This window comes from Anneissia japonica, unplaced genomic scaffold, assembly GCF_011630105.1.
Source record: "Anneissia japonica isolate Jap-2015-1 unplaced genomic scaffold, ASM1163010v1 scaffold287737_len543101_cov190, whole genome shotgun sequence".
Classification (NCBI taxonomy): Eukaryota; Metazoa; Echinodermata; class Crinoidea; order Comatulida; family Comatulidae; genus Anneissia; species Anneissia japonica.
In genome coordinates this window covers 313,734-333,244 of record NW_022726340.1, presented here as the reverse complement: position 1 = coordinate 333,244, position 19,511 = coordinate 313,734, and the positions used below count along the sequence as shown (strand labels likewise).

The window sequence follows — 19,511 nt, the reverse complement described above, 5'->3', positions numbered from 1 at the left end:
GTCAGATCAGTTACAATCATTAAAGGTCACAATTTTCACATGTTGTAAATATTATTTTACAACTATTTCCAAATTGTTTAGTAGAAAAAACATAGTTGGACTTGCTTTTTGTTTATCCCATCTAGGTGGTCTGTTCTGATTTTGCAGTGTCTGAATCATTTCTGTTTCTTTTTTGTGACAAAGTAAATGAAATAAAATGGAATATGCATGCATAAGATCATGATCTTTGATTCTAGAATATTTTCTGCTTAAAAAAAGTCCTTAACAACATGAAATGTATCTCATGTATAGGATAAACTTTAAACTAAACTTTATAAACTAAAGCTCTCTGTGGACCATTTTTTTTCTAGGTCAAATTAATTATGTGTGACCAGTTTGGAAAAAAAACAAATCAGTGTATACACCCTCCATAATATTCTCCTTGGTAAAATTACCCAAGTTGTGTCGTATAATGGTGGTATCATGTTTAATGAAAATTAAATATCATGTTCAAGAAGAATAACCAGGCCGCTTCATTTAGCTAGAAGAGTTTAGCAGTGGTATTAAGTATAATCTCATTTCATCGGATATTTTGTGCACTCAAAAGTTAGGATTTAGCTCCGTGTGTCTCCAACTACTTCTGAAAAAAGAAATTATAATGTAGTTTGATTTATATAGTGCTTTAAACAGGTGGACTAGCTTGTACAATAACTTTCTTCTCCCTTAAGGGTCTCTCCATGTCTGAGCTACACGGTAAACCGGTACCATCTGTCCACAACAGGGGCTGTATGGACCAATACACCGAGGGAACCCTCTACTCGTCTTGAAAAATGAACTGGGTACTTTTAAGTGCACACAAGCCAAATTGTGTATACTGGGCCTACGGTTTATAGTCCCTGTCCAAGAGGATTTGTTCCACCACCAGAACCGTAGGCGAGCATGTGGTTGAACCAGCACTGATATCATGACTGTAGGTTGTGGCGCTCCAGCACTAACCGCTTCGGCCATCCAACTCGCCTACAATTAATTAACACATTACATGCACTTTAAGAAGTTCCGTCAATGCTCCATTTAACATTGTATTTCATGGAGTTAGGCCCTCTGTAAATACCTGTTGGTTGATTGACTGATTAATTAATTGATTGGTTTTGGTGGATATTTAGTTGTTATTATTAAAATGTTGACGTAATTTAATTGTGTTTCCTCTTTCTTAGGTACTATGGTCGTAAAATATTTTATACATTAATATACCATGAGGACTTTGATAGACTGCTCAACAGATGTGTTCCTGCCAAAGATCTTAATTCATTAAAAGACAGAGATATTTTGGAAAACATTAGAACAAAGGTAAGTGATTAATTATTTGACTGATATTTCATAAAAGGATTAATAAAGCTATTAATTTTGAAATTCATATATCTAATAATGTAAGGTTTTTTTTTTTTAAGAGTTTTTCTGCTCCACTTCCGCAACCCCCTCCCTTCCCCTCTTAACACACCCACATACTTAGGTTCAGTGTACTGGTACTTCATCACAAATGTGAGGCCTCTCCACAAAATGAGTCTCATGGTTAGAATATCATAAATTGAGTTTATATTATTTTTGGGTAGATAACATTATAAGCTTTAATTTGGTCGTTGGATGGCTCACTAGGATATGTAGATCCAGAGATGTGAGCATTTAAATATTATGTGTAAGAGAACCACATTTTGAGAAAATCGGCCTCCAAGATAAACTAACCTGTACAAATAATAGGACTAGAATTACAGAATATGCGCAGAGAACACTGTTTTAGTAAGAAAACTCATACGTGGTAGATTCTGTATAGTAAGACTCGTAAATGATTTATCAGTATGCGTTGTGGGAATCACTAATGATATATCAGCATGCATTGAGAAAGTTCCATTTAATGTCTTTGTCTAAAATTTTGTATCAAAGGTATTAATAAAGTGTTCATGTGTAATTGTGGACTTCAAGTATTATATTCCTTGTACTCACTTTCACTCAGCGGCATAGATATTTTGGATTTTGTATAGGAGACACATATTTCTTCACATGTATAGCCTCAGTTAGTCATTGCATAGTTTTTTTTTTAGATTAGAGCAGTGATTACGTTTTTTAGGTTCTTTTCTACTCCCATATTTGGAATTTCTAATGTTTTTATATTGCATGTTTGATAATTTGGGATAGTTGGTGATGATAAAATATCGTTAAACTTGATGATAAACGGTAATATGTTTAATTCTGTACTCTCTCCCCACCCCTGCCACCTTTCCCATGTCAATCTCCCCATCCCATATTTATGGTAATCCGCTTTGTTTAATTTTTTACTCGTCCCCTACCCATGCAACCTTTCCCTGGTCAATCTTCCCTTCCCATATTTATGGTAATCCGCTTTATCACATAGTTCAAAACACATGATTTTCTTTTTGCAGTCTCCAATGATTTACTCAGTGTTTTCACAAGATTTCTTTGGATTTGTGCCCTCTGATTTTCACTGTCCTTGTTTTTATAACTCTGTCTCTTATATCCATCATTCTCATCAGCAAATCTTACTACAAAAATGTTGCTATTAACGTATTTGTCCTGAGAGTGTCTAGATTTACAGACTATAAACAGCGTGCAATCAAACAGTCATCCCCCTGAAACCGGCTCCCTAAGGCTCAGCTCCGATTCTAACGTCAGATGCAAGCTTACGCTAATCCCGGTGACTGAGCCTGCCAATATAAACATTCTGAAAAGCAATAACGCTACGATGACCAGTAAATCATTCTCAGCACACAAGGCCTAGAAAACTAAACAAACATTCTACTTTGAGAATTCGAATGTTTTATGCGGCTTAGTTAGAAATAATGAAGTTGGCTGCGTGCCATTAATTTTCGTGATCTTGGCAACACATGCAGATATTTCTGAGAATTCTGCAGTTTTTCATTTTCATACTCATATTTCATTTGTGGTGTGATAATTATGAATTCATTAACTTCAAATACTTTGATATTATTTGGGGTTGGTAAAAAAAAAATGGCTTTATAAGCAATATCTGAATAAACTAATATCAATGCAAAAATACTCACCTTGCGTATACAGTAGGCCGAACCCCCTAACTTCTGTTATTTTTAATGGAAATTCTACACTATGTTTACCTGCATGTAAACTGAACCAAGTATGAAATTTAGTATCAAAATATTAAATATGCCTAGCCCTAGAAATAGACCTAGGCTAACGTTTGAGATCTAGTAGCATAGATCTACCAGCCTATTGAAAGCAGGCCCACATTTGTTTTCTTTTTATGGTCCAAGGATATAAGTCGTTAAAACTTGTTATTGTTACTGAATTCGTAGCCCTTGGATTATATGTTAGGCACCTAATTACCAAGTTGCATCTCCATTCATAGGTACTTGCAAATTGCTAGGAGTAACCTGTGGTTCAGACTGGAATCCCGCCCAGGATCATGCAACTTGAAACTGGTTATAATTAAGCTGCAGCCGATATGAGCCCCATGGCTTAGCAAGGATTTATTTTTTTTGTGAGCAATTCAGCCCAGCTTTGAGTCACAGGCTACGCTCAATCACTCAAGTTTATATGTTTAATCATTTCATTGATCTCTTTAATAGGGTATGGGTGATAAGCCCTCTGACACACCCTCTGCGAGAGCAAAACGAAGCGTCTCCAACAGTCGAGTGAATTCCGGTTCAAATAGCCGAGAGAAAACTGGTTCCTCTTCAACAGATGTACAAACTACACCACCATCTTCCACCAAGAAGGGTAAAAGGTCAGCAAAGGTCGATGAACAGTCTGCTGAAAGCATCAAGACGTTGCATAAGGACCTGTCATCTTCCGAGTGGACAGTAAGACTTAAGGGAATTAATACGTTACAAGACATGTGTGTTGAAAACCCAGATCTTATTGCTGGTAATATCGTAAAGGTGAGATATTAAAGATACGCTGTTCTTTAAAAAATAAAAATTTAGAACTTAAATCATTGCTTTAGATATATAATCTGAATATATAATTTCTATTTTGAGTTTTGCATGCTATATATTTTAAGTTATTAGCTTAGCAGGGTTTGCACGGGGGAATTTATTTGAGGAAGCCATGCTCCGGGAAAAAAAACATATTGTGATATGTTGTACAACTAATTTTTCTATGACACAGAAAGGATATTTGACGAAAAAAAACTCGGGAGCAGTTAATAAGATTCAGATTTTTTTGAATATTTAAAAACTGGGAATTTATTCAAAACGAGGCGTTTATTCAAATAAATATGGTAATTCTTATATTCTGTTCATAGAACATTAAATTTCAGTCTGGTCATCAATTTCAGAATTTGTGAAGCGAAAAGTACACGACAACTGAGCCATTTCGAACTGAGTCTCAATAGTAGTTATGATAACATACAATGAAATGAATTTATGAAGGTTCTGTTTTTTCAAACAAAGTAATTATTATTGGTGTGTGAATCATTCCTCACACATTTCATGTAAATTTATCTTATTCTTTCTGACGTGATGATGATTCAAGCTAACAGAGTTCTTTCATGAACGAATTTAAATTGGAATTTCAGAATTTAGGCGATTCACAATTACCTGAAACATCTATTCCATTTCATTTTGATTGTTTTCACATTCTATTTTATTTTTTAGGGAAATTCAAGTCATTTCATCTTCATGTAGCAGTCAATTTATTATTTACTTTGATTGTAAAAACATATTACAATAAAATATTTATTGCTTTGCCTTCAGATAGAACAATTTTCTGAATTGATTATTTTCTCAGAAAAACAAAAAAAAAGAAGATTTTTTTAACATAACTGTTAAATACACATTTTTTTATATGATCATTAACAACTGTGTGTATTATTTTATGAAATATGGAAACATGATTGCCCCCTAATTAAACCAGAATATTTTTAATCAAATATTGGCATGAAAACAATAATGTTTTTCCAAGAATTGTATGCCAGCTACTGTACATAGAGTATTGAATAACATTGGCTAAGCATGTAATTGATATTAAGAAATGCTCAAAACCTTGCATAGTTGCTGTGGCTATTAGTCTTGGAAAGCCTTCAGTACACTGTTTCCATGTGTCAAGCTTATTTCTTTGGTGTGGAATATCATGGATAATTATGAATATTAATAATTAATATTAACTGCTAAATAAATATTTAATGTTGTCATTACTTAGGAGATAACTCTAAAAAAAGAATGACATTTCGACTCCTTGATAGTGTCATTTTCAATGTTGTCATTGTTGTTTTTATTCTTAGTTGAATTGTCATTCTCATCATTGTTTTCACTTGATTCTTAGTTTTATAATCATTATCATATTTTTGTATTTTGAAAAGGTATTCGATGCCTTCATCCTCCGTCTACAAGACTCAAATAGTAAAGTAAATCTTCAAGCTTTGCAGACGATGGAGGACATTGTGCCGAGGCTTGCAGAATACCTGCCCGCAGTGGTGCAGAGGATTGTGCCATCGTTGGCCAGCAATTTAGCTTCCAAAAATAGCAGTATAGCACAAACGAGCTCAGGAATCTTAGATTTACTCATGGAACATGTCGGTAAGTATCCAAGGTTTATTAGGAAAATTTCGCAACTTAAAAGCTGGGACGCTTTGTGTTGTTCAGCAATGGTCAGCCAATGAATCCATCTTTGGGCTGTGCGAATGCTTGATGATGGGAGACTGTCTTATTGCCGGTAGCTGTCTAAGCAGATTGTCGTTTACATAATACTTCAAGTGTGCTTTGTTGAGTTGTAGTCTCTCTGCAATCATGCCGACGATCATCGGCTGACACAGCGTGTGCCCAGGTTCACAATCATCTACGACATCATATCTACATTTTTGTAATTCTTGCCTACAAAATTCATATTTCACGCACCGCAAGTAATCTTGTCTAGGCCTTAGGTAACGAGACTTTAAGATTCAAATTTCTTGTGTCTTACGGTAAGTAAATTTGACAGTTCAGGAAATCATTGGGGATTAGTCGATTATTATTGTTATAAATTTACTCTTATCAGAATCTTGAATTGGTAAATATGTTAAAATGACATCCATTTTTCTTCTCGCTAATAACATAATGGATGATTCTTGTTAAACAAAGGAGTAGGCCACACTCGCAGTGACCTTATCTTAGACTCTCAAAGTGCCTAATCCGGATGAATATATTGGCTTAATTCTCCTTGAAATACCTGAGGATTTGTCGTCGGTGTCTTTTTGCACCTCAGCAAACCATTCAGACTATTTCTTTACGTTTAATTTCACATAGATTATCTATTGAGTATTTAAGGTGAGATATTTTTTTACCTTGTTTTGCGAACTTGATTTTTTCAAGATCATCATGGGAGGGTGGAAAAAGTATTAAAATAAAATGTTTTCTTATCTAGCAAAAACCATCTAGGCAGAGAAAATTAAAAAAAAAAGACGACTTTCACAAGTGCTTTAAATTTATATGATTAAGGAAGACATATAGACATCTTATATTGGGAGGCTCCAAGGCAGCAGTGGGCTCACAGAGCAAGTTATAAAAAAGGGTCTGGCCTAAGTGACGTTACAACCAACATTATTTTTGTGTCCAGTGGTTCAGACATGGATTGATGACATGTTTCGTAATACTTTGTCATACGAAGTAAATCAGTAGACAAAAGCATTGCAGCATCTCTATATAGCACTTTTCATAAATATCAGAGTACCATAGTACATTCAAAAAGTATTATTTTCAAATTACAAAAAATAATATTTATAAAATAACATAGAAAATAAGATTAATATTAGTTGTACAATGTCTTTTGATAATAATATCAGTTTTCACCTACTGTAAGTTTTTAGGTTGGATGATTTTACTTTAATTAACTCATCCTTCAAATCCAATGTTAAGCTGTAGGTCCTATGTACACAAAGGTTCTGTGCAGGGAAAACACACCTCTGTATCCTATCTGAAATGAGTAGGAGGTTGTCACCTAGAGTAATATTAATCAATTCATTGTTTGTGTAATTGTATGTCATGGTGTTCTTTTATTTATTAGTGAAATGGATTGTCGCTTACAGTAATAGAATGACCTCTACAGTACACTGTTTCAGATTAGTGCCATATTGGAATTCTATACATTTTACGTCTTAACCAGCTAATGTATATAAGTCTTAGATTAATTAAGTATTTTTAAACAATGGTGGTTAGAATTATTAGCTTTAGATGGAAAACAACGAAATATCTTCTATTTATTAAACTTCATACCATTCTTATATTCTGTAGACTTTTAAATTTGCTAGTAATCATTAAAAAATTGGATTGTTTTTGTGTCTCTTTGAAAGTTGTTAACTTTTGACGACTAGTAATTCACTACTATGTCCTTACTCCCCTCCTCCCCACCACCACCACAGCCTTGCTCAGTATATCCCAAACGCCAAGGAAGTCTTGTGAGCTTAGAGCTTTAGATTTTGACCTTTACCTTACTATATCTCAGCCAGTCATATGAATAGAAGTTTAAGTATGATTACTTTCAGCAGGCATGCTAGATATATACAGTTGAACTTGCCTAAGTTGAATCCAAAATGCATTGAAATATTGTTTGACTTTTGAAAAAAATTTGACTTGCAGATCATTAATTAATGGAAAAAACAACAATTTGGCATGTAAAATAAGATCGACTTAGAAATTATTGAGTTAGGCAAAGTCAAATTAGGTTAGTTTAACTGTATTACAGGTTCAGTTAATTACTGCTGCAGCAACTCAGCATGATGGTTTAATTATAATAGAGCATTGTGTGTATTCATAATTAAGTTGATTAAATAAAAAAAAATAATGAAACTAATATAAAATAGATAAAGAAATTTAAAAAAAACTAAAAAGTAGTTATTTTAACTCAGCATGATGGTTTAATAGAGCATTCTGTGTACATATTTTTTTTTTACTATATTATTTATTAAATATTAAAGAATTATTTATAATTAAAAATAAGGAAAAAAGGGAAAAAAAAGTAAGAAGTAGTTATTGTAAGTTTGATGCTGCCTGTCGTACGCAAGAAGATTTATTTTTTTATGCAATTTTAATCTTTCTAGATCCAGCAGTGCTAGTACAACCATTTTGCAACGCAACTCAATATGGCAACACCCGTGTCAAACCTCCGATGATAAGAAAACTAAGTGGTAAGTTATCTAGCTCTCAAGTTCAAGTAATTCTCATCATCATTCACATTTGATGCCTCAGGTTCATTTTTTTTTCTTTTTTGATTTTCTAAGAGATACTCTTTAAAAAAATTGCAATCCAAATGGTTATTCAACTTCTTCAGCAAACCTAAGGCATCATTGTATAATAATGTGACCATGACATCCAGATTTCTGAGTGCTAAAAATTTTGACATTTAAATAAAATGCATCTTGACATACTTTTAAGCATAACTGTATATTTTGATAATGAGTTTTTCTGTGTCGTCTGGCACCATCTTTTAAAATAGAAACTATTATAGATTATGAAAAGACTTAATGTATAAATGTTTAATCGAAAATTCTAAAAAAAAATGAATGGTTATGTAATCAAGTTTGATTTTCTGAAAAAATTTTTTCACACAGGCAACACTTTTCTGATATTAAAAATGTTACAAAATTAACATGCTGACTGCCAGACCTTTTTTTTAGGTTCCTTCCTGTATGCCACAACAAGAATACATGTACAAACAAACTTTTTGGAAATTCTATCTAGTCATATATCACTTGCTCATTGCCGGCACTGGGACAGCATTTTTATTTGCTCTGCTAAGTGCGAGTTTTCTCGTCTGCTTTTTGCATGGGTTGGTATACATTCAGAGGGTGCACCCACTCATGCAATCAAGTGTACTGCCGGCAAGATGAACACAACAAACATTATCATCTAGGTGTATCTTCCCCGAACTACCAGCCGTTGAGTCTTGGTTCTACAGAGTATAACAAGGAAGTAATAAGTACGCTAGAATGTTACCCCGATTTTTGACGAGTATAGTCGTCCCTAGCGCCTACATTATAAATGCCCGTACCCGTACCAGTATTTGAGGCATACCATCTCAGTGTACTGTCGCTAACTGTTGAACTGAGTAATTAGCATGAAAATGTGGTAGTATTTTATATCTTAGTACAGAGAATCAATAATATAATAACTGAGTAAGTCAATTCCAGTAAATGACTCATCATTTTTAAGTGTGAAGAATATGAATATTAAAGTTAATTTTTTGATCACTAATGCTAGTTTTGGGATGGAAAGCCTCATTTTATAAAAATGTTATTAACTTGTAACTAAACATGTTTATGCTTGTTTCACACACATATCAACCGTTGCTTTTAATTTGTTGTGTATATACTATTAAATGTGTGATATTAAATGTTATTCTGATTTAGATATGGACTGAATATATCCTGCAGAGAGTAAACTTGCTAAATAGAGGCTACAATAATAAGCAATATAATTCTTACATTTATGGAATTCATCACCCAATACAAATTTAGTTTGAGGTTTTTTGTTCAAGTGAAATGAAGTTTGGAGTAACGTGAGAAAGAAATAGTAAGATAATAATAACAACAATTGCTATTCTGTCCCACAAACACATTTTAGAGTTGCCACAAAATTACATCTAAATTTAAAAACTTTAAAATCAAACTAAAATCCTAGAAAGTAACACAGGACAGAATAGCCATCTTCTAGTTTTGAGTGTGCATGTTGGTGTCAAAGGACAATGCACATAAATACATCATACAGCATAATATTTTATGAAACATTTTCAGTTGTTAGGTATAAAGTATGGTAACTATGAAAGTTATATTAATGTTAGATTAGTTTTAAAGTTGTGCATTTCATCATCTAAACAATGTTTGTGATTATGCTGAAGTTAGCACAATTTTAAAAACATAAGTAAAATTAAACATTAAAATATTTTTGTGTAGGTGTAAAATTGTACTAATTTTACTTTTAAAAATAACATGTTATGTATTTTCCTCCCTTTGACCTACTTTTTTGACACAAAAATATGCCAAAATCTTTATTTTTCAATTTTTTCAAAAATGTCTAAATGTTTATTTTTCAATCCTTTCAAAGGTAGCCAGAGAAAAAAAAGAAAACATTAAAATATGTGTGTAGGTGTAGAATTAAAACCATGTACTAATTTTACTTCTAAAAAAAACTTAGATATTGTATCTTTTCTTCCCTTTGACCCACTTTTTTGATGCAGAAATATGCCGAAATCTCTACTTTCCGATTCTTTCAGAAATGTCTATTTTCCAATCCTTTCAAGATCTGTAATCAACAATCCAGGCGTCTGTTTAATTCCCAAATGTTTGCTTCAAATTGAAAGCCTTGATGATTGGAATGCATGATGAAATAAACCAAGCATTATATTAAGTAGCATATGAAAACGCTCTGCTACTTTGCATTCTTTTTTTGTAATGTCTGCAGGCAAAGTTCCCCCCCCCCCCCCTCAGATTCACATGGAAATGGAGATGGTGAATGATTAAAGTAGTATAGCTTGGTTGGTCTTGTGATCTGAGCACAATTGAGTACGTTGTATTATGGCCATTCACATACCTCAGGATGTTTAACTTTTCCTCTGTTTTGGCTTGCATTATAAAGAAAGAATGATTTAATGAATGGATGAATTAATAAAAGTATGGATGAATGGATGGATTAATGAATGAGTAGGAATTAGTAAATGAATTGATAAATGTGTGTGTGATTTAATTGATTGATTAATATAATGGATTGAATGAATTAAATATACAGTACTGCATATATTAATGTAGGATAAATGAATGAAGACAATGAATGAATGGATAGGTGGATAAATGAAGGAATGAAGAAATGAATGAATATAAATAAATTTGACAGATGAATAGGCATACAAATGAATTGAATGGATAGATGGATATCATTGATTGTTAAATGAATGGAATAGGAAATGGATGAATAAATGGATGCATGTTTGAATTATTAAGCCAATTTAAAGAATTGAATGAAAGTATAGTATAAAGTATAATTTCTAAATTGATAAAAAATAATTAATAAATGCATCCATGAATGTTAAACTAGAGGAATGGAGTGATAGAAGCATGGGTGTGCTCTCATCATACCGTATATCTTCATATCAGGAAGAATTCCCCTGAAAAGAAAAATTATGAGGGCCCTTGCTAGTAGAGATGGGATTGGCCCATACAGAAATGCTCATCACATGGGGCTGATTGTAGGAAATATAGTTTCGTTCTTTACTTCCATTGAAAAAGAGTATCAGAACATGCAAGACCTATACAACTATGTATAAAACCTAATAAAAGTATACGTCTGATCTTTGAGTCCTCACCTGCCTGTTATATGTGTAAGAGGCCTAACGTATATAGGCCTCCTTCACCACTTTCGTTTATATTTTTTCAATGTTTTACCCTTTAATAAATATTTTTGAGTGTAGAGAAAAAGAATAAACTGAACTGAACTTTTTAGATGCTTCAGTTTTTAAATTACTTGAGAGCAGGTTATTGAGAGCGGCTTTTATTATAGAATTTTTAAAATATACCATGTTGTGTTTATTTAAGCCTATCTGACTTGGTACGTAGTATGTAATTTGTGAGAAATTTGTAATTTAATAGTGTTCTGACGATACAAATGCCAAGGCATGTTAGATACAGTAGTATACTCATGATTAATTTGAGCAACATTTACTCAAAATAGAATATATTTCTAATAAGCATTTTGCATTTATTCCAGAGCTGCATTTTCTAAAAAGCAGTTTCGGCTCTTACTTGAGAGTAGTGTATCACATACTGTATTCGAACATTACAGTGTTACCTGAAGTTCCTGATTCATTAGAAAGAATTTCAAACAAACAAAACAAACAAACAAAACAAACAAACAAAGCTTAGTGGAAGAGGATTATTTCAGGCTCAACCTAAATTATATGAACTCATGAGCTTATAACATTAATCACATTCTCAGTTCATGAGATTAATAGACACAATCGATTTTACCTGAACTCTACTTAGGGCAGACAAAGCGACGATGCGGCAGTGTAAGAAAAATATGGTGTTTTTTTTCCCCGATTGTGTTTGCAACAACAGACTTTGAATATAGATTATTGAAATATCTGTTAACTACTTGGGAATGTTGCCAAGTTAAATCTGTAGACATTCTCAGAGTAGTTGGCTGATATTCCACTAGATACTGGTACCAGTAAAATCTTTTTTTTTTCTCAAAAGAATTAGGCACTGTGAGAGACTGACCAACCCACTGCAAGTGTGACCCATTGCATTTCAAAGCTGGCTCTACATAAATTTCAGAGCATTACTTAAATTTCAGAGATTAAAATGCACAGAAAATACGAAAATGTACTGCCTTAACTTGTAATTTTAGTTTCGCAACATTTTCTCTTTCTTTACACTAAATGCACCGCATTCTATACCCAATGAAAGCGCACGTAGTCGTTACCAGCTCAGGGTCACTGATTGCATCTGTATACTGGAAGGAAAATTTGATCTTAATATGATTGTTATACAAGGGCATATTTAAATTCGTCTTTGCTTCATGCCCATTCAAATTTCATCAGACTTTTCGAGTTCATATGAAGTACAAGGAAAACATAACTACATCAGATGTTTTGCCCACAGCAAGAAGGTATTATATAAGTATTTAATACATCCTTGGCTAATTAGATGAAGGTTGGGCTGCAGGCTCTGCACTTTTGCAACATTTTAATTTCACTTGTCTTTGCGGACTTCATCAATATGCAACACCGGAATATATCGCAGATATAACGCAAGATCCAGCGCTAACAATTTTCTCACCTTTTCCAATTTCGAACTGAAGTAGATCTGGAAATTATTTTGTTACTCCAGGGCAAGATCATGAAGTATTATTTTCTGTGGCCTCAGATAAAGTACTAATTTCAACTCGCTCGAAATATTAAGACTAATTTCTTTAATAGCTTTTCCTTTAATATCTATGGCCATTTTTCTGATGAATTTCATTCTCTAATTTACTATACTTGATGATATATTTTTGTTTGCAATTGTTGCTACATTTTTATTCGCCACCATTGCGCAGCCGTGAAATATTGTTTGTTTACATTCCAATTTGAGACCATATTTGGTACCTGGAAATTTCGAGGTGGTCCAATTGACCGATTCGGTGATGTTTCCTTACAGCAAGTCATGTGACATAACTTGGGTATACCATGGAAAACATTACAGTGCGATCACTGTGAAAGTATAAGAAAAGGTAATGTTATGGTCGCGAAAACAACCCCCCACTGTTAACGTGAGAAATAAATGGTAAGGAAAGTCAATACGATTGTTCAGATTAGTATCTATTTACTTTATCCTAGCATTGTATGCTTTGAAATTTAAGTGGTCCTTCATAAAATTTGACTAGCCTTAAAATTGTAGTGTAGTTCATATTTTGAAAACTCTCGTGCATACCTAAACCGACCGTAGATTTGCAGGAGCCTAGGCCTAACATTTGTCGAAAGATCTCAATGTTTGCGGCCATTATCTTTTCGAGCATTAGCAAACCCATAAGTTAAAATTCTCAAACTCAATTTCCAATCAATTTGGTATAGTTCGCTGGGAATTATGATGATCTTTACAGGAATAACAAAGGACGGCCGCAATAGCTATCTCCATCTAAACACCGCTGTGCCAGTCCATTGTTTGTTCATGTGATCACCGAATCGGTCTATTAGAAGGTTAGCTTTGTGTTAAAAAGTGAAGATTGGTAGTTGGTACTTTAATAACGGGCTCGAATTAGAGGGTTCTCAGAATTTGAGGGGTCTCAGAATTAAAGGGGTCTCAAATTGGAAGGTCTAAAAGTATGTTTTTAACATCGTAACACCTAAAGAGATTCATGAAATTTGAAAATTTACCACTATAATTTATTTTGATAAGCTATTTCTGACACCACTAATCATTTCCTTGACCTCAAAAACATATATATAGACACTAATATCACCAAAATATGACTTCAGATAAAAAAGGTAGGTATTTTAACCGCCGAAGGGCTCATTTTTTCCCCGCCCCCTCAATTTTGTTTTTTGGCCCGCATTGTCCCATTTTTCAACCGATTTTCTTTAGAAAAAGTGTCAAAATGTTGAGGACAATAAACCGCTTCATTTAAGACCTGTACATTTGGTATTTGTATATCCCTCTGCCTGAAGTCAAATATAAATTGAAACCCTTTTCTCTATACTATCAACTACAGTATTGTCAATTATAAACATTCTGCTCATGTACCTAAGACGTTTAACTGTAAAGTTTACAGTCTTTGCATGTACTGTACCAAAGGCAGGTTTACTATAGGACAGAAATACCACATTGAAATTTATTGTACTAAAGCAATGTGTTATTTATTAAAACTTAAAATGTATTTTGTTTATTTTGACAATAACCAATGGTTAGTTGTCTTTGTTGTTGGTATTTCATGATTCCATTGCTGAAAAACTCCTGATGGTTCTTTGTTGATTCTGTTAACTAATTAGTCATTATATTATTTACCTAAACTCGGGTGACATTAACAAAGATAGTCAATAAACATCACTCTTATTGAAGTAAGCATGCGGATGCGTGGGCCTTTGAAAGAACTAGTTTTAAAGTGACGGCTAAAGACTATGATTAATGAAATATGTGTATTGAATGTAGATACGTATGCATCAAAGGGAATATAAAGTTGCATTGTGTATACGAAATTGATATTGATATCATCATTAAAGTAGGATGCTTCATCGTAGACCTACATTGTATGATAGAACATAAATAATCTGTAAATGTGTGTTCATAAAAAGTGTGTTTCAAAAATGTGTTTGGAATAAGAAAAGTATTGTCACATTCAATTTCAATTCAATTCATTTATTCGATCAATAATCAACAAACTAAACAGACGTGAAATTCAAAGAGGAACAAGGGCGAAAAAAGAGAAATTAAGACGTTTAAAACTTTATTTTACTGGTATGTCTAAGAGGATGCCCCATTAAAAGATGAGTAAAAAAAAATAACACTCAATAAAAAGAAATTTAGCACCCCCTCATTCTCCAGTTTATCTACCAATTTTCCCTTTGTAAGTTCTCCTTGATACGCCACTGTTACATTGTGTACCTTAAAACTATACCAAACTGTTCTCGACACGAAGCTGCTCAAGTACTAAATGTAAATTGGTATCTTAAAATAGTTAACTACCTTGTAATTAATAGTAACATTTTTTTTCTCTTTGCAGATTTGAGTGCAATGGTGTGGCCCAAAAAGCAACAGTCGATCATCCGCTTCATGCTGCCTGTTCTTGATCACCTACTCAGCAACATGTCAGGCTCTGGTGCTGTCCATGGCGGTACTGGCAATATCCGGGATGCAACAAACGCCTTGGCGAAGAAATTACACAGTTTGATGGGTGATAGTCTATTCCAGCACTGCAATGGCCTGGCACCTAGGCAGCAGAAAGCACTGAGAGAACTCATAAATGATAAATGAAATCAGATCCACTAAGGCAGTACTACAGTCATGCGCGACATGTACCAATAGGTTGATTCCATTATGGTAATTGCATGGTATAGTGTACCATTGTATAGTATACCATAGTATAAATTTAGGTTAATGCCACGACTATACCACCATGGTGTATGTAAAAAGTTAATTTAGGTGGAATTATACCACCGTGGTACAACCATGGGTAAGTATTTAGTTCTTAACATTACCCATATTGTGTGGATCTTTATAGAACCTTGATGATACCACCACCATATAACCATGGATGAAATAATTGGTCCCTGATGGTACCCACATGGTTCTCCCATTGTACCACCACAGTGTAATCCTAAATGAAATATTTATATCTCAACAATGGGTATACCACCATGGTATAACCGGGGACGAAATATTTGGTTCTTGGTAATACTACCAAGGTATACATTTAAGGTTAGTACCTAGAATGATACCATAAATATGGTACAATCTAGAGATGTTTCCAGGTAATATCTAAACTGTCACAGTATAACCATTGATGTAATGCTTTTTGGTTCTGTATGGTACCGTAAGTAATAGTGACTGTAACACAATGTCACCCCATGACTGTTGAGACTGGCAATGGGTCACAAATACTAGTCTCCATGCTAAACTACAGTAGTTTGAATATTAAGTATATATAGCAATACAAATTTTGTAAAGTTCAAAATTGTGCAAATCATCTGATACCCAGCTACCCTCCACTGTAAAATAAAATCGCACATTTAAAGTAGGAAAAATGAACAGGTTTTTAGAAGATACAGTATATTTCTCATATCGGAATTTATTTTACCATTCCTGACAAAAGGTTATCCAAAAATGTAAATTGTTGATGCCATGTCTTTTGTAAAAATAACGAAAGGTATCTGATAGTAAATAGCTGATTTGTGCAATGTACTTAATCCAATTGTTAATAATATAACAGAATGTATCAGTGCTACCACTTTAGTAGACTTAGAAGTGTCATGTGTGCAATCACCTATGTTTGGTAGAACTTAAATACTATGTATTATTATTAATTACAATATTAAATTTACAATAAGCAATTATTTTAATTACTGTAAAATATTAGTTGTAACAATTCTAATTTCAGATACACTGTTTAGGTATGTTAAGCTTTTTTTGTATAATTTTTTTTTCTTTTAAAATAATTGATGTTATGTATATTTATGATGCTGATTGTAAACCCATCCAATAATTTTAACATTTCTTGTTTGTAAATATTAACCTGAAACCTAAGAATACTGTAAAAGCCTTTGTCAAAAGAACACCTTGTTTTAAATTATTTTTATACTGTATATCCTTTTTGAAAACAAGTTGTATAGTTATTGAAAATGTTATTTTTCCTTAGTATAACATAATAGTCACCTTGAGTCTATTTTTCTTGCTAGAAATGTAAATTTAACTAATTAAATTTAGCTTTTTTGTAGAATTTGTCAGTAGTTTAATGATCATATTAATAGTTGTCGATACCAAGCCTTGCTTTTATTATAATAATTATTATAATGTTAGGCTAATAGTGCTATCAAATTGTTATTTGTTAGACTCAAAGGTATAGGCTGGTTTCAGCCTGGGGTGGGGAGGTGGGGGTGGTGTGAAAATTGAGAATACGATTCAATGTCCCTATCCCAATGAAAATTTTAGTGTCAATTTATAATTACAATCCACTTATTTCAACTAATTTGTTGCGATGGGTGTGGGAAAGCATCTGTTTCCCCCTGCAATTCCCCAGCCAGTACCCATGAAGCTTTACAATGTTTGATCAGACATCCAAGAATGTACAGCATTTTTTATTTCTAAAAGCAAACATGAAAAACGCACACTTTGATCAGATTTTGTCAACCTGACAAAATTTAATCAAACATTGCTGACAGACAAAAAAATGATAGTATTTGTCAAGCTTTTAGACTAGCCAAAGGTATGTTTATATAGATTGAGGATGCATGGAGATGATAATTGGTCTTCCTGGTTTTCTATTACATACTGCTACTTTCCCTGCATTGTCACATAGCATGAACCTCTGTCCCCCATATAAAGTTCTATGTGACAAATAACCTGACATCATCATGGCCATTTATGGTCAAATATCAGATATTTGCCACATACAAATCTGTAGTGTGGACAAATTAAGATACTTTGATTGGAGCTGTGACTGAGTGGTTAGGGTGCTCACCTTCATTTTCCAGAGTCCTGGGTTTGAGTCCTGTAAAACCAGATATTTTTTTTTCTGTAATGACTTAAAACAGCTTCACTCCCTAAGCCTCAGATTGAGACTTAGTTTACAAAACATAAAACATGTTCTCCATTAAATTGTTGAGTCACTAGCTGTTAGCTTAGCGTACATTTCAAAAGTTTTATTTGCAAAAAAAGAACTGAAAGTGTGTGGTACAGTAATAAGGCTTCAGGCCTCTAATTTGAAGGTTGGGGTTTCATGTTTGACACTATCACCTGGTCTGGCTAAGGCTAAGGCTAGGCTAGGCTAGGCTACTTCAATATCCCTGTGGCTCTCAATGTGGAGTATAAGTGAGTACCTTGTAGTATTTGAATGACTCTGCAACATTGTAGAACTCGCTTCCATGCACTTCTGTGTGTGGCATAGGTATTTAATTCTGTAACTAGGGTAAAATTAATAATGATAATATTCTTCAGCATTGTGTACTTTAAAAGACACAATATGCATATTTGAGCTAAATTATCTTGAATAATTATCTAATGAAATATTGAATGTAAATAACTAAAAACTTAAAAAAAATATTAATCAAGATAACTTAAAACAGGATACACACTGTGGACAGTGCGTTTCTATTGAGAACACAACGCGACAAGGCGCATGCGATAAATCATTTATGATGATGATCCGTTCACACTGCCGGCAATCATCAGACAGCGTCAAATCGTCAAGCCATCACGGAGAGCTGGGATGGATTTGTTGTACAACGGTGCATGCCTGACTTAAGAAGATATTGGTGTATTTAAAGCAAACAAATGTTGTTGGTTTGATGAATTGTATTGTATTATCTCATGATACCTCACTCCAGGATGCTTCCAACTATTAAAACAGATGAATTTAAAGTCTCTTTCACACATTTAAATGTCAGTACACTTTGTTAAGTTAACACTCTGGTAAGATCCGTTATGCACACATATAAATTCATTTTCACTCCTAAATACAGTGTCTTTATGTAAAGTATTATAGCTAATCCATTTTATCATTAATCAGAAAAATTAAGGCATATTATGAATTGTTAAACAAAAGTGAATGTTTGTTTATAAATTATGATGTTTGCATATTAATATTATAAATTTAAGAATATTTTCTGAAAAGTGCTATTGGATAATAAAGTAGAGTAAGCGTCCAAATTATAGAACCTTGAAAATGTTCACCTTTGACCTTAATAGAACTGAAACATGTATTTGCATTCCGGATATTGCGTCATCATCCATGTAAAGCTAATTAATGATTGGATGATTAAAAAATCAAGTACAGTATTAATAAAGCTCTCCAGTCCATGATCCCTTTGTTAATAATAATAATAATATTTATTAAAGATATATTTTGTGTTGTGAGCAATAAGTAAGTTATGTAGGTAGTATATAATAATATCTGCATCCAGTAATTTGAATACTTCGTGCGTTTCATTTTTATTTAATGCCATTTTTCAGAGGCTTAGGGGGCTAATGACAGTGTCAGGTTGTCCAATCAGAATACTCCTGAGGCTGTATCCCTGTAATACAGTGCATGCTATATATTTTCCTAGACGCACCTACAGTATTAGTCCTTAATGATAAATTTTATAATACGGTATATCCACGTACGGCTTCAGCGATGTAATATCACCTTTGTAATTAACTTGAAAGTATAATTTAATAATATTTTGTATATTTGAAAGTGATAATAATACGTTTAAAAAAAATCCCATTGCAGGATTTGAACTTAAGAACCTCCAATCACTTTCTGGATGCTCCACCAAATTTATATTAAAACTTTTATATTTAAGTTATTATTTTACAGTTGAAAATTTGACAAAGGAATCAGTTTTCC

The 19,511-nt window shown here is 33.1% G+C and overlaps 1 protein-coding gene across 1 annotated transcript in view; it reads left to right on the top strand.

Annotated features, from left to right (window-relative positions):
* Positions 1–17,707, top strand: part of LOC117113111 (TOG array regulator of axonemal microtubules protein 1-like) — a gene marked incomplete at its 5' end in the record, with an annotated part of 29,953 nt that extends 12,246 nt beyond the window's left edge. Inside the window, 5 exons of the mRNA XM_033256353.1 lie at positions 1,194–1,326; positions 3,594–3,905; positions 5,327–5,543; positions 8,039–8,125; positions 15,189–17,707. Coding sequence (XP_033112244.1) covers positions 1,194–1,326; positions 3,594–3,905; positions 5,327–5,543; positions 8,039–8,125; positions 15,189–15,439 — 1,000 coding nt within the window. The remainder of the gene's footprint in view (positions 1–1,193; positions 1,327–3,593; positions 3,906–5,326; positions 5,544–8,038; positions 8,126–15,188) is intronic.
* Between the last annotated feature and the right edge of the window lie 1,804 nt (positions 17,708–19,511).